This window comes from Barbus barbus, assembly GCF_936440315.1.
Source record: "Barbus barbus genome assembly, chromosome: 27".
Classification (NCBI taxonomy): Eukaryota; Metazoa; Chordata; class Actinopteri; order Cypriniformes; family Cyprinidae; genus Barbus; species Barbus barbus.
In genome coordinates this window covers 17,230,005-17,245,490 of record NC_136755.1, presented here as the reverse complement: position 1 = coordinate 17,245,490, position 15,486 = coordinate 17,230,005, and the positions used below count along the sequence as shown (strand labels likewise).

General features: G+C 41.1%; 2 protein-coding genes across 2 annotated transcripts; both read right to left on the bottom strand.

Moving 5' to 3' along the window:
- Nucleotides 1-200: 200 nt before the first annotated feature.
- On the bottom strand, nucleotides 201-7,523 carry LOC306847304 (putative methyltransferase-like protein 24). Its single transcript, XM_079381181.1, has 5 exons — nucleotides 7,147-7,523; nucleotides 6,422-6,520; nucleotides 6,148-6,269; nucleotides 1,204-1,420; nucleotides 201-895 (listed from the first exon to the last, which is right to left on the bottom strand). The coding sequence occupies exons 1-5, from the start codon at nucleotides 7,447-7,449 to the stop codon at nucleotides 581-583; spliced, it is 1,056 nt and encodes a 351-aa protein (XP_079237307.1). The 5' UTR covers nucleotides 7,450-7,523; the 3' UTR covers nucleotides 201-580.
- Nucleotides 7,524-8,636: 1,113 nt separating this feature from the next.
- Nucleotides 8,637-15,256, bottom strand: LOC306847303 (transcription factor Gibbin-like; the record flags this gene model as incomplete). The annotated part of the gene is made up of 2 exons (XM_079381180.1): nucleotides 8,637-10,832; nucleotides 10,999-15,256. The coding sequence occupies one exon, from the start codon at nucleotides 15,254-15,256 to the stop codon at nucleotides 11,027-11,029; it is 4,230 nt and encodes a 1,409-aa protein (XP_079237306.1). The 3' UTR covers nucleotides 8,637-10,832; nucleotides 10,999-11,026.
- Between the last annotated feature and the right edge of the window lie 230 nt (nucleotides 15,257-15,486).

The following is a 15,486-nucleotide window of genomic DNA, read 5'->3' as shown; positions in this document are numbered from 1 at the left end:
GGAGGGATAATCAACATTCCTGAATACCGGGCCAGTCCGAACAAATCCGAAACACGACGAAATTCAGAGGAGAAAAAGCCACAAGTGATAAGAGATCAAGGAATGCCCGTTATTTGTCTTTTAGCTTTTTTTGTTGTTGAGTGAATCAAATGCAGCCCAGGATTTCATTACTCACCGAAAAACAGATAGGACACATTTCTAATAAACATTTGATTGTGTACAGTTTATTTCATATAAAACAGTGCACTTGTAAAATATTGCACGTAGCCCTGTTGTATAAAAATGTCTGTTAAAGGATCATCATCACAGTATAGATTTAATTGTGCGCACAATGCAGTTGAATCATTGCAGTGCCTTTCACAACCACTAGACGGCTTGTCTTAGTCTGTACAAAGAAACAAAATAACACTAATATGTAACTTTACCTCTTAAAAATGTGATGTATATTTGTATGTAATCAACACGCCAGCCTCATTAAATGAAGCTGTTTTAGTTTAAAGTACTCTTAGACACATATTTTCCATGGAATTAGGGTTTTGCTTCTGCACCAAAGTGTCTTTTGCAGTGATTCTGCAGTTGGTTATCTGGGCTGCTCGCTTGTCCTTATCCAGCTGAGTGTGAATGAACTGTGTGAGTCGGCCAGTTTGTGTCTCAGTACTATGTGTCCCGGGCCGTGTGCCGAATGCACGAGTTGGAGTCCTGAGATGCGGAGGGCTCTCAGTAAACTGTACCAGAAACGCACCACCTCCTCTTCAGCACCACCCACCTCAAACCCCGCCCACTGCAGATGAATGGTCAGAATGAGCTGATTGATCCTTCTGAGAGTTCCATCCTTAATCCAGCTTTCTAATATGCGCCATTCAGCGCTCTCCAAATCCATACGCAGAACATCCACCTACATAAACAGACACTAAATGAATGTGACATTATGGGAGCAATCAAAAAAAGCAAGAAAAAAATATTGTATTAGTATGAAATCTGTTTTTTCAAATGACCACTGATTAAATATAATACACATATTCCCTGAAGCACACCTCATTTTATGAGTCACTGTTGCGATGACGCCCTAGTGTGAACAAAGACTTAAGTACATAAAGGTGGTGATTCACTACTGATTCAGCACTGGATGGTGCGTGTGAAATTATACGTGACTTGCAGTGCATGTAAAATAATCATAGAATGAGTGTATTTGGGTGTAAGTACCATGGTGTGGCCCAGGGAGTCCATAATGTCAAGCAGTCTGTGTTGTACATTACCCACGAGGCCTGCACGACGCCGTGGATTTCTCCAGTCTAACCAAGCCCGATGATTCTTAATAGATGCAGGCTCTCGACTCCCTCGACCGCTGGGGTCAAACCGATGAACCTCACACCCAGCGTACAGCATTGTGTCTAAAAACGCTGCATCCTTCCTATCCAGACTATAAAGATACAGACAAAAGATTTGGCTCATTTGGAACAGCCTGAAACATCCCAATGAACAGTTCAACCAATTACTGCTTCTCTGCATCAGTCATGATATGTCGAGGAAAAAAGATACAGAATCTGGGAGAACCTTCAGCTTTTGTTGTTTTTTTCTAGAGATTATATTCAACAAATCCCACCCTTCCATCTTAAAGAAACAAGGATCCCTAAATGACTGACATTCTTTGAAATAAACAAGTCAGTTCTTAAATGTGCTGGCTGTTTTAAAGAATACCTAAAGTTAAAACAGAAGACACTGTTGGATTAAATACTAATTTAAACATACCTCAATCAATAATAATTTTATTCCGGTCCTCACAAACAAATTTTCACAAAATAAATAAAATACATTGTTACCGAAAAAGGAGTAGGCAGATAATACTCCACGATCACTTTTGCTAAATTGCTCCCAATATTTACAAAATACTCATTAAATTCATTGACAATGTCATTCATTTTAGTTATACTTAATTTATCATCGTTAACAAAATAATTTGGGTAATCAACTTTCCCAGTATTCTTTTTAATTATACTATTAAGTACTTTCCATGTTGTTTGTATATTATTCTAATGCTTGTCCAATAACTTATTATAATAGTCCTTTTTACTAAATCTTATAATACTTATTAATTTATTTTTATATATCTTGTATTTATTTTCCGCTTGTATAGTTCTAGTTGCTATAAATTTCCTATATAATGCATTTTTCTTTTTACATGCTTTCTCTATTCCCTTAGTAATCCATGGTTTATCCTCATTTTTTTTGCTTCATTACAGTCTTCTTAAAAAATGTTTTTCGTATTTTTCGATTAATATAGACAAAAAATCATCATAAGCACTATTAGGATCTTTACTTGCATAAACTTTGCGCCAATTTGGATTCTTTAAGTCCTCACTGAGAGCAACAATGATTTCTGGTGTTCTATATCGACTTAATTTAAATCTATTTATCCTACTACCTTTTGTTTTATCAAATAATCTTTGAAATATTGCAAAAACTGGAAAATGATCAGTCATATCATTTATAAATAATCCTCCTACTATTTTTCCTTCAATTTCCTTTATATATATATTATCTATTAATGTAGCAGTATTTTTAGTTATTCTACTAGGTTTTGTAATCACAGGAAATAGACCTTTACTATATAGTGAGTCAGTAAAATCTGTTATTCTCTTATTTCCATTTGGATTCAACAAGTCAATATTGAAATCTCCACATATAATTTGTACTTTGTTCTCATTCCATTTATCGAACATACCAAATAATTCATTCATAAAGGTATCCGTACACTCGGATCTTTCAATATCGATTTCTATAGTTACACATTCCAAAAGATCTTCTATAGTCACTGACATACTTTTAATCAAGTTAGATCTTAACGCTGTGTCAACATACAAAGCAACTCCTCCTCCTTTCTTATTATCTCTGTTTACTGTAAACAAATTATACCCTTCCATTTCTACTTCATGTATTTTCTCATTATCAAGCCAAGTCTCTGACACAGCAATCACATTAAATTTATTAAACTGATGCAAATAATCCTTAATGTACAAGTGCTGGTCATAAAATTAGAATATCATGATAAAGTTGATTTATTTCAGTAATACCATTCAAAAAGTGAAACTTGTATATTAGATTCATTCATTACACACAGACTGATATATTTCAAATGTTTATTTCCTTTAATTTTGATGATTATAACTGACAACTAATGAAAGTCCCAAATTCAGTATCTCAGAAAATTAGAATATTGTGAAAATGTTCAATATTGAAGACACCTGGTGCCACACTCTAATCAGCTAATTAACTCAAAACACCTGCAAAAGCCTTTAAATGGTCTCTTCTGTAGGCTACACAATCATGGGGAAGACTGCTGACTTGACAGTTGTCCAAAAGACGACCATTGACACCTTGCACAAGGAGGGCAAGACACAAAAGGTCATTGCTAAAGAGGCTGGCTGTTCACAGAGCTCTGTGTCCAAGCACATTAATAGAGACAAGGGAAGGACAAGATGTGGTAGAAAAAAGTGTACAAGCAATAGGGATAACCGCACCCTGGAGAGGATTGTGAAACAAAACCCATTCAAAAATGTGGGGGAGATTCACAAAGAGTGGACTGCAGCTGGAGTCAGTGCTTCAAGAACCACCACGCACAGACGTATGCAAGACATGGGTTTCAGCTGTCACATTCCTTGTGTCAAGCCACTCTTGAACAAGAGACAGCGTCAGAAGCATCTTGACTGGACTGCTGCTGAGTGGTCCAAAGTTATGTTCTCTGATGAAAGTAAATTTTGCATTTCCTTTGGAAATCAAGGTCCCAGAGTCTGGAGGAAGAGAGGAGAGGCACATAATCCACGTTGCGTGAGGTCCAGTGTAAAGTTTCCACAGTCATTGATGGTTGGGGTGCCATGTCATCTGCTGGTGTTGGTCCATTGTGTTTTCTGAGGTCCAAGGTCAACGCAGCCGTCTACCAGGAAGTTTTAGAGCACTTCATGCTTCCTGCTGCTGACCAACTTTATGGAGATGCAGATTTCATTTTCCAACAGGACTTGGCATCTGCATACACTGCCAAAGCTACCAGTACCTGGTTTAAGGACCATGGTATCCCTGTTCTTGATTGGCCAGCAAACTCGCCTGACCTTAACCCCATAGAAAACCTATGGGGTACTGTGAAGAGGAAGATGCAATACGCCAGACCCAACAATTCAGAAGAGCTGAAGGCCACTATCAGAGCAACATGGGCTCTCATAACACCTGAGCAGTGCCACAGACTGATCGACTCCATGCCACGCCACATTGCTGCAGTAATCCAGGCCAAAGGAGCCCTAACTAAATATTGAGTGCTGTACATGCTCATACTTTTCATGTTCATACTTCTCAGTTGGCCAACATTTCTAAAAATCATTTTTTTTGCATTGGTCTTAATTGATATTCTAATTTTCTGAGATACTGAATTTGGGACTTTCATTAGTTGTCAGTTATAATCATCAAAATTAAAGGAAATAAACATTTGAAATATATCAGTCTGTGTGTAATGAATGAATCTAATATACAAGTTTCACTTTTTGAATGGTATTACTGAAATAAATCAACTTTATCATGATATTCTAATTTTATGACCAGCACCTGTATATGCAATTTTTATAAAGACTTCTACTATTTAAATGTATTATTGATAATGCCCCCTCCATATTCAAATTTCTATTAAATTATCTTCTGTATAGTACTCACAACAACTGTTATTTACATAATTAAAAAAGTGATTTTCCAGGTCAATATCATTTTCAATTTCGTACATTTTATGATTAAGAATTAGTGTTCGTAGCACTAACAAGAATATTACCTTTGTCAGATTAGATAATCTATTTTATAAATGGATGTTATTAATCTTCAATGCATATGTATAATTTAAAACTTTTTTGACCTTATAATTTTACATTTTTAGAGGTCATTTTTTATTAATTGGCTAAAATTATAAACTTCTTTTAGTGACATATGTCAGACTTCTAAAACCATCTACTCTGCCTAAATTCTGCCTCACCCATTTCCCATTAATTTTTCAAATAGGTGAAACACAACATTGCAAACCCTGATTTGAAGCAAAAAAATATTTGAAAATCTGAAAAAAGACTGTGTGCTTGACGGCTTAGGTGAGGGAATGAACTACAATACAAGTATTAAAGTGTATTAAAAAGATAAGTTGAAATAATGGGGGCTAAAAGTATCTATTAACAGCTCTGTAGCTTAAAGTAGGTCTGTCTTTAAAGATTCACAAGTTATCATTAAAAATAATTTCCCTTATGGAGAAAATAAATGGGATTTTAACTTCAATAATCCAGTCAGAACGAATCTCCTGCATGGAAGGGAGCGAAGATGCGAACATTTTAACTGTAACGCTCTGATTATAAGTTAGCATTTGCTGCATGTCTCATAAAATGTTAAAACAATGTCAGCATCTGGGAGTAAGAGAAGAGCAGATATATGGATAAAAAGTTGGAAAGCATGAGAATGCGAAAGAGTTTCTGAACGCACACACCCGAATCACGCACACAGAAAAGTGCCTCTCAAACAGCGCACGAATACTGAATTCAGTTCTCTTTCGCATCGTAATGCAGACAAAATGATTTCAAATTGTCCGTTTTGACATGTATTCACATAAACCATGTTCTTATTTCCTTATGAGAAGTGATTTTATTTAAATTATGTGTCAGAGCAGTTAAATGTGTCTCTATATTGCATGTTCAAACCCTAATATTAATTTTAACAGATTAATAGATGTTCTCACCCTGGAAATATATGAGTTTGGAAATTTTAGAGAAATTCCTAATAAATGCATTAGACAGTAACTAAACCCATTAGATTTTAGTTGACTAAATCTACTGTAGATTTAGTCGACCTAAGTCTTATGATATTTAGTCGACTAAAAGTAGACTAAGACTAAAACAATTCAGTTGGCTGAAATATGACAAACTATGCATTTTACTCCAAAGGTCCATTTAGTACATTTAGTCAAAAGAACCAAGTCCCCATCCTCATTTGTTTCTTTTTCCTTTATCCATTTCACTACGTCACAATATGGAAGAAAAGGTCTATCGTTACTTCCATACTTACGTTATTTAGGGGAAGCTTCAAGTAAATCAGCATTTTTGTATCTTTTTGCTGTAAAGTAATATATTTGTATACCTGAATGAGTAGGCCACACAACCTCGTTTCCCCTTCCAGTGGTTGATGCACAAAACATCTAAGTGACCAGGAGAGGGTGTTGATTGATTCCCATCTGAACCCTGAACCACAGAGCAGTTCACCTGCAGAGTGATAGGAAAAAATCCAGACACCTTGCTTTGGAAATGACAGTCCATTTTTATAACATGAAGTCGCATAGTGTTATATAAGAAAGCTATAAGCACGATCGAAAAGTGAAATAGAAAAGTACATTATGGTATGTTTGTTTGTGTACCTCTGTTGTGGTGATGAACTGGGTGAGACGCTGCAACTCTGCAAAAAACGAGGGTTGTTCTGATGCCCATGCCTGCAGTATCAGTTCTCTATCTGCAGCCTGTAAACACATAAACATAATCTTGGCCAAATTTCAGATGCACACAAAAAAACTGTAAAAACAAGGATGCAGTGGAGGAGGGTCAGGCATTCGATAGCCACTGAAAAAAAACTATGTGAGCGTGTGCAGCGCTTCAGGCAAGAGAAGTTGCAACTTGTCTGGGGTCACAGAATGTGCCCTTACGAAACCAGAGGTTATATGAGTGAGAACAAAAGAAACAGAGATAACTTTTTAAACCTGGGCTGTTGGAAATGGAGCCTCTCCCAAAACATACAACAACCCTATTTAGTAACCATGGAGACACTAGACTAGAGGAAGAGGGGATATGACTCACTGTTGTGGGAGGTAGGGGCGGACAGCTAGAAAGAGAAAAGGGGGAGTGAGAGACTTTATTTTTCAGAATTTTTCCATCTTAAAGTGTCCAGAAGGGATACCCGTATATTTTGCCAAGTCATTTAAAAAAGCTGACCCTCCAGATAAAAAGCTGCAACAGGGTAATTTATTCTTTATAAAATTCAATCAGTTTACTAGGACAATTTATATTCGTTTGAGCTGCACATCCGGAGGACCCTCCACCTAAAACCGAGACAGATAATTACCTGCATTACTAGTGAATATGCGATTACCTGGCGTCCTTCAAGCTCGTTTTCGTCCTGGTATCCTGTCAGTCTTGAGTCCTCCTTGTCAGTCCTGAGACCCAACACGCCGCTTTCCAAATCCCACTCATTTTTTCTAACCTCATACGACGCTGAGCCACCGCTCTTTTCTATGCTAATAACGAGAAAAACAGGCGCGTCACCGCTCATGTCGCTAGATGCACGCGGCACCGTTAAATTTACCAGTAGTTGGACTAGCAGTAGCACCGGCAAACCTATAATAAATACACGGTGGGAAATGCTTCTCAATCCGCTAAAGTTACAAGCGGCCATACCTCCCTTCTCTTGAGTTTGGAGTGACCCGTGGGAGCGCAGACACCAGAAATGAAGAGTCGGCGCCACCGTGACTCTGGCTTGAGGGCACTGATCTAAAGCTCACGGCTGGACAGTCTATCAACAAATACAAGTATGTTTGAGTCAGTGTTTGCCTGCACCTCCCAATATTCCCCACGAGGGAAAAAAGAAGCTTAATAGACATACTAAATAATGAATTAATGAAAAACCTAAAAAAGGCAGAACCGTTTGAGTGAGGTTTAGTGGAAGGTTCCCACCCACGCGCACGAACATATTTTACTACTATGTAGTATGCAAGAACAGCCACTATTCATAACGCAGAAGATGAGTAATAGCCTCGTGACGTATACTGCATCTGCTGGGACTCTGAAGTGTGCAGCCAGTGCTCATTTTCCACTATTATACAGTTGTTGGGAATTCAGTTCAGGAATTTGGATGCGATTTTATAAATACAAAATTTCAAACCGATAAAACTCATGCAATTAGGAGAATTTAAACAATCAGGAATAGCACGTGGGTGCTTTGAGACATAGTAGCCTACACCGTACGAACAAAAGGTCCATTTGCGGTAGAGCCAGTGTCTCTATACAACAGAAACACAAACTAATCGTTAAAATCGACCTGTTAGTCAGGAGTGATTGTCTTGTTCCCATCAAAAACTTTCCCTTGCTGCTTTTGCGTTTTGCTTATGTGATTTGTTAATGAACAATTCCAGTATTGGCTGAGAGCTAAAGCAGGGGAGGACTGGATGTGCATCGGATGCTTATTTATAATGATCTATTAACATCGTTCACACATGGCAATCTCAGTGGTGAATGAAAAGTCCTTAACCACAAATCAAATTGCAAGCTTGTGTCTTAAAGCAAGAGTTTTTTAAAGGGGTCATCGTTGTATTTTGAAATTTCGTAAATCTTTTTTGTGCCCTCTAAAATTGTAACTTAGGCCACAAACAAAGGGAGAAATATTGCGAGATGTAGCCTATTCAAGAGACGTATTCAAATGCAAATGCATATCTGATATTGGCAGTGTTTATGACGACGTTGGCGCGATTGGATGTTAGAATGACAAGCAGCCAACATTAAGTTTTTTATTTTATCTTTAAACTTCTGTATTTCTGTAAATGCAAATGGACAATGAAATAATAGATAACAATATGACAACCCGATGCCTGTTATCAGGTGCTGCAATTTTTGTTGCAAATATAATGAAACATTTAAGTGATAATCAAGAAACAAAAGTACAATTCTGCAACCAGACAGTGGCAACACAAATATCGAGCAACTGACTCAAAATAGATAATGCACAGAAAGTGGTAGTGAAGAGAGTAGGTCTTTTTCTTTTTTCCCCATGCATCCATGTAGACCTAAAATATAATAATAGACAAAAAGCCAAACATTTGTATTCAGATGTGCAAGTCCCTTGGGTTGATCTGTTGCAGATAACTGTTGTAATTGTCCAATATTTTCACATTCTCAACACAGGGGGCAGCAAAAGGATGAGAAATTTAAGTTTAAGTATCACACCCCTCCCCCCACAAACACTCCCTATACCACACATTTACAAACAAACAGATCAATGAAAAAAAACAGAATGAAATAAAAATTCCACACAAATAAAAATTCTCACAGCCTTCTTCACTCAGTTACTTTCCATAATTCCCATACAACCTTTCCTTCATCTCTCTCTCAAATCACTGCTCATGTCCTCATCTGAACTCATCTGAGTTTCTGTTGGAATGTCTGACGCCAAAAGCACAATTGCCTCGTTCCAAACGCCTGAGTGGTGCTGCTTGGCCCAGAATGCAAAAGAGGCACCAAAACCACTCACAGAAGGAAAAAAAGAGGAAGGAAATGTTACGAAATATAACATACATCATATGAAGAGTAAAGTTTTCCAAATCATCAAATGCAATTGGACTGTCATCTGAATGAGATCTGAAACTTTGTTGAGCATTTTAGTAAAAATCATAGTTATTACCCATTGCATTTTTATTTTCATGCTTGGCCTCCATTGGATCTCATTTCATTTTCATTGTATGTCGCCAACCACAGAGTAGAGGCAAGACAAAATTAAACAATGATCAGAACAGAATGTGTATTTAAATATTTTCACCTCAGATACAGTATATGGAACAGACGGATACAATATTTTATCACAAAAAATCACTGTACGACACAGCGGACCACAAGAAATACGAACAGAGGGATGAAAGAAAAAGAGGCGGCGAATATGCATTGTCCACACCCTGAGTTCCAGGTCATCAAATCCAGGGTGGAAAGTGCCCTGGCCTCTAAATATGTTGACAAGGACAGCATCGTTCGGGGGCAGTGCATGGGTATCTGTCCTCCTGCGGTGATAAAAACACACAAATGAGAGTTGGATGTTGGGCACAAAGTGACCAAGCTGTAGATCCAGAGAGACGGTTGAAGGGATCAAATTTAGACACATTCCTGTGGGGCCAGACCAGGCCACTGATAAAAAAGATTACTTAAACTGTACTTGCACAAACCCAAGCTGAACAATTTAAAGCCACATAAAACTGGTATTTCCCTCATGTGTCCTTACAGCAGTTCCAAAACACTGTCATGACATTGCTGCTTTAACATATGTCTCTTTCAGCAGGATTCTGAGATTCGGTTGTTTTCATAGCAGTGAGCTCCTCAAGTGATGGAACCATTTGAGTAGCTTATGTACAAATGCTGTTTTTTTTTATGCTGAACTTATAAGTGAGAAGAGGGCAGAGTTTGTGCAGTCACCATTTATAGATGCTGAAGGAGTGGACCAACCTTTAGGATTAAGTAATCTCCCCAGTGAAAAAATCAGAGAAGGCTTTGAGACTAAAACAGACAGAGAAAGAGGGAGCAAGATCATTATGTAGACAAAAACCTTTTGTGTGGTCTTTAACAATTGTTTAGTTTTTGGGCATCACTGAAATGCGGGTATGTGTGAATCACATTTGCACTCTAAAAGAACGGGACAAGGTTGTTCCCTGCATTTCATCAAATTGGCTTCTTCCTGATACTAGCAGTGTCCATTCTTTGTTTAGTAAGTCCCTAGCCCAAGCTGTATAGCAATATTAGTTTGCAAGACTGTCTTTTTGTGCGTGCATTTGCAGTTGCAAGTCAGCGTATGAAAAGTATATGCAAGTATGTGAATGTTTTGTGATCACATAGTATGTTTGTGTTCGTGCATGTGTTTCTGTGTGTGTCCATGTGTATGGATTTGGATCTTGATTGTCACTGCTGGAGAAGTCTTTATTTAGTCCATAGCTCTGAAACTCTTCAGTCTAACTCAGTAAGTGTCTTCCAAAACTTATCCTTTAAAAAAGATTAAAAATATGAAAAGGGTACTGTCCATTTCATCTGTCAAGAAAAGAAAAGAAAAAAAAGAATAGTCAAATGAGGATTAGTTTCAATACATAATTACAAAAACTTATGTCACAATATAGTTTGTGGCAGCATTCAAGAATCTACTTGAACAATTTCATACTGAAATTATCTGAACTCTGTCCCAGAATTAATGTCTTACCTCTTTAAGGATGCCAAGATAATTCCAACTACAGGCTGGTGACGGTAAAGCCTTCTTCACTGGGCTGGTCAAGAAGCTGGCAGAGTACCCCTCCCCGGGCTGTTTGGGGTGCATAACGGTGTCCAGCGGGTGCATAGCTGTCCAAGTTACCATGGTAACCCATCTCTTCATGCAGAGGGGAAGAGTCCAGAGTCCCACTCACACAAGAAGTTGACATGGAAGGACCTCTTTGTAAAGGGGAAGGGTAGGATGAATGGGATGGAACTCTCATCCCAGAGACCATCAATGACATGTCTCGTTTATGGGAGGGCAAAGAGACTGTTGGTGGTCGCTGTTCCTCGTAGTTTTGGGGGCTGCTAGCCACACTTCCTCCTTGCCCATACCAGCAGGGAGAGCCACTGTAACTGGGGGAATCATACTGGGAGAATTGGTCTTTTGGGACCCGATGCGGACTCATGGCAGAACCACATTGTGGCAAGAGGCGAGGGGTTGGCGAGAGGGTTGGGCTAAAAGTCCTGACAGCATGCCCATAAGTCTGTGAGGGAGGACCAGGTTTAGAGTACTGTTTTAGGGCATCTGACTGATTTGATAAACTGGGGGATATAGAAGCAGAGTCTGGAGGGTAGACATGAGCAAATCTCTCATCTGAGGAGGGAGTGGAAGTATGGACAGAATATGGAGAGGGGTATTCACAGGACTCTGGGGCATGGCTGAGAGGTGACAGGCTACTACTATCTCCACTGTAGTAGTCCAGTGCTTCCTGGTATACACCCCCTGAACCCATCTGCCCTGACCCTGATGGGACTGAAGGCTTTTGAGATTTGTTTTTTGGTGGTGGTGGACGATCTCTTTGGCAAGGAGAGAAACCTCCCCTGCCTCTAGCTCCTCTCAGCTGTCTACCACCTGTAGCACTACGTTTTGGCCCTCCCCCTTGCATAGGAGGGCTGGCAGGTGATCCTGGGGGAAGAGAGCATGCTTCCTTCTCATTGTGTGTCTCTGACTTTTTTCTTCGCCCACGACCTGGTTTCGCCCCCCCTTGGAATAGTACATTCTGACTCCAGTTGTAAGAAGGGCCTGCTGAATTCTCATTCCAGTCAAGCATTAGCTTCTCCAGGCTTGAAAGGCTAGACTGACCCTCAGGCATTGGAACATCCCTTGGGCGAAATGCTCCCCCCATAACACCCATCCCTCCTCCGCCAGTGTGAGAAGAATCCGAGGAGGATTCAGAGAGTGTATCAGGGCAAGGACGCGGTTTGGCTTTTTGGGGTGTGTAGTTTGATATGTCCAGAATGTCTTTGGATTCTGATCCAGTTCCAGCTACCCCATAGTCAGAGAAACCATGAAACTGATGAGTACCATATGCATCACCACCCCAGTTATTTCCCCCTTGTCTGTATCCACACTGAGCTGTAGAAGTGAACTGTCGGCAACCCTCAGGCGGAGAAGAGGATAAGGAATAGGGACTAGACTTTGACATTGACATATAACTTCCACCTGGTGAGGTTGCACCAGAGTCCCCTCGCTGTATGGTTGAATGGGGTGGGCCTGGATATCCACTATAATTGCGCTTGGCAGAACCCTGGTAGTTTGAATAACTCATCTGACACTGTGCAGAGGGAACAGAGGGAGTTTTTGTGCCATATGTAAAGCTACAGTCACTTGGCCTTTGCTGTTGTTGCTGCTGTTGAGGGAGGGGGTAAATGCTTCCTCCTTGAGGAACCCCAGCACTATAACTAGGTGGATATTGAGGATAACCACCAGATGGATGTGGAGAGCTAGGTGAACGGGAAAGCAAGAGTGCAGGGGATTTAGGGAAAGATGGGGTGGGAGAAGTCTGTGAGACACTGTATGAATATGAGGGTTTAGTTGTCGAGCTGCCTTGCGTTTGGGGTGAGGGTAATGGTGCCCCTTCCCCAAGACAGGCTGCTCCTTTAGGACTTCTTTTAGGAAAGGCAGGAGACCAACGATGGGCTGCACCAGGGCTGCCACCCTCATATCCTGGGGTGAGCTTACGACCTTCCTGGCGTCCAGCAGAGATGTCAAGCAGATCAGACGAGTCATCAGAATCAAGAAGAGAGCGAAAATAACCTGCAAACATTCCCTGAGACTCTTCTCCGCTGCCTACCCCTCTCATACCAGGGCTGTGGTACATCCCCCCCTTACTAGCCTCACTGCTTTGAAAACTTCCACGAGGGGAACAAGGGCTCTGATAACTGCTTGTTTTCTCAGAAATATCTCTGTCACCTTTCCTTATCCAGCTACTATTCTCATTTTGCCAGTCTTGCTCTTGTGCACCTGGACCATTTTTTAAAGCCCCATTCTTTCGTGATCGGCGTTTTCTAACCTTCTCACCTTGTGCAGAGTCACCTAAAGCTGCCCTACTTATTCCCCCAGCAACACCCTTGCCTCTTTTTCGAGGGGTTCCTGGTTCAGATGCAGGCACCTTCCGCTTCTTGCCAATAGTTTCAAAGAAGTCACTGAATGACCTCTTAAAGGAATCAGAGGATCCAGCTCCTCCCCCTCCTCTACTCCCCATACAGCCTGCACGACCACCTCTCCTGCGGAATCCTGTGAGACGGTGCAAAAGAGTCGAAAGGGATGGATTTTCTGGTGGTATGTGAAAAGTTTCAGGCTCTGTTGGGGTCCAGCAGCGTGGAGGAGAGCAGCGGCCTGTGCTGGGAGGTTGTCTGTTCAAGAAGGCCAATTTGGAGAGGACATCTGCATATTCTACTTTAACATCATTGGTATCATTAACATATGAGGGCTGCGGAGACGGTAGCTTTACTGTTCGCCGCCTCCGAATTTTTTTGGGCTCTGCAGCACTGGCTGCTCCTACTCTGGTCTCATGCATGTCAGGTTGTCCTGGTAATGCCTGTTTAGGGGGTCGTCCTCTGCGTCGCTTCAGGATTACAGGAAGCTCTCCCGGTGGAAACATCACCATCACACTCTTTCCATTGTTCTTCATGCGGAGTAGTGCGGTGGGCTCTCTTGAAACATTAGGTACTGGCTCACCTCCTACACCCGCCTCAGGCCCCTCTCCTGTTGTGACCCCTTCTCCACGGGGTCCAGCACAAACTGGCTCCAGGGATGAAATCTTGTAGCTTTTCTGTCGTCGGCTCATGTGAACAGGTATTCTGGCTACTTTTACCACAATCTTCCTCACACCTAAATAACGTCCCTGTCGCCTTCCTCTAACTGAGTGGTGAGTAACAATGCTCTCTCCTTCTGATGTTCTCATGCTATGATTTGCTGTAACACCTGCTGACATAGCTGGCGATGGGAAAACCTCAAATGATGAGGCAGCATCACAAACCTCTGGGGGAAGCTCCTCTATCGGCCTTATGTCCTCTGTTCTCCAGACTCTACTCTCCTCCTCTTCTTCATCCTTTTGGTCCATTTCCCTTTTGAACATGTTTTCCTCAGCAGCTCTACGTAAACGGGATGATTTCCGAAGATGGCAGGGGAAACGTGGCCGGCCAGAGCTGCGCAGGGTATACTTCCTTTCAGCTTCCACAGAGGTCATGACACTAGCTTGGCCTGTTATATGAATGTGGTCTAGATCACTGGTGTGATCCATTTCTGTCTTACATGTTGAATTGTGTTCTGTGTCCTCCTTGGGTAAAGTGGAAGGGTTGTATTGAGGAGGTGTCAAATTGTTTGGGGAAAGGGTGGTGTGTAACAAAGGGGCTGGCTGTACATGTACATTAGGTGTGTCAGTCTTGGAAGGTAAAGACAAGTCCTCTGGAATCAGGGAAGGGTCCTGCTCCATAAGTGAGGAGCCAGTGTCTGTAGGCGTGCACATGCCTTTCTGTGTGCGCTTGTGTGTTAGCGTGTTTGTGTCCATCCACATATGTGTATCCATTGGAATGTGGGTATGAGGCTGCAGGTGTGTGCTCGACTGTGTGAGTGAGTGTGAGTGTTGTGTTGTGTGCATCTGTGGTTGTGTGTTTTGCTGAATGAGCATTTGTTCTTGTGTGTGTAATTGCTCCACATAATCTGTCTGCCTACGTCTCCTTGCTCTACGTCGAAGTTGCTCTTCATGGTTCCGCAGACCATTAGCTAAAGAGGGAGGCGAATAAAAGCTGTAATGTAGTGAGCTGGCTGGATTAGAGTCAGTGGATCCTACAGATGTGCCCCCAGGCTCTTCATCCCCCTCCCATAAAGAGGGGCCCTCATCATCACTGCAGTCCTTGTCAGCCAGTGCCCCACAAGTCAAACGAACACCTCCAGAGCGCAGGCGACCTGACAGACGGCTCATTACCCCCAAAATTGCAGATCAGGAGCTTCGTATTTATATATATGTGTCAGTGATGGTTCTGTGTCAAGTTTAATTGTGAGCTGGGTCCAGTTTAGCTGGTAGGTTGTTTCATCTCTTTCCTCTCACTGTTATTCTTGGCCAGAATGAATTGGACCATCAGGCTTCATATAGTCTTGGGATCCCCAGTTTTCATAAGTGCAGACAACAGGTTATTTCCCATGGTAAAGGGG

What these genes read in the sequence shown, in the direction of transcription:
- LOC306847304 (XM_079381181.1), bottom strand. Translation starts at nt 7,449, where the DNA reads ATGGCCGCTTGTAACTTTAGCGGATTGAGAAGCATTTCCCACCGTGTA. An exon ending in ACGAGCTTGAAGGACGCCAG is followed by an intron (nt 6,521 to 7,146) that starts GTAATCGCATAT and finishes ATGTGTTTACAG; the next exon opens with GCTGCAGATAGAGAACTGAT. An exon ending in TGTGTGGCCTACTCATTCAG is followed by an intron (nt 1,421 to 6,147) that starts GTATACAAATAT and finishes GTATCTTTATAG; the next exon opens with TCTGGATAGGAAGGATGCAG.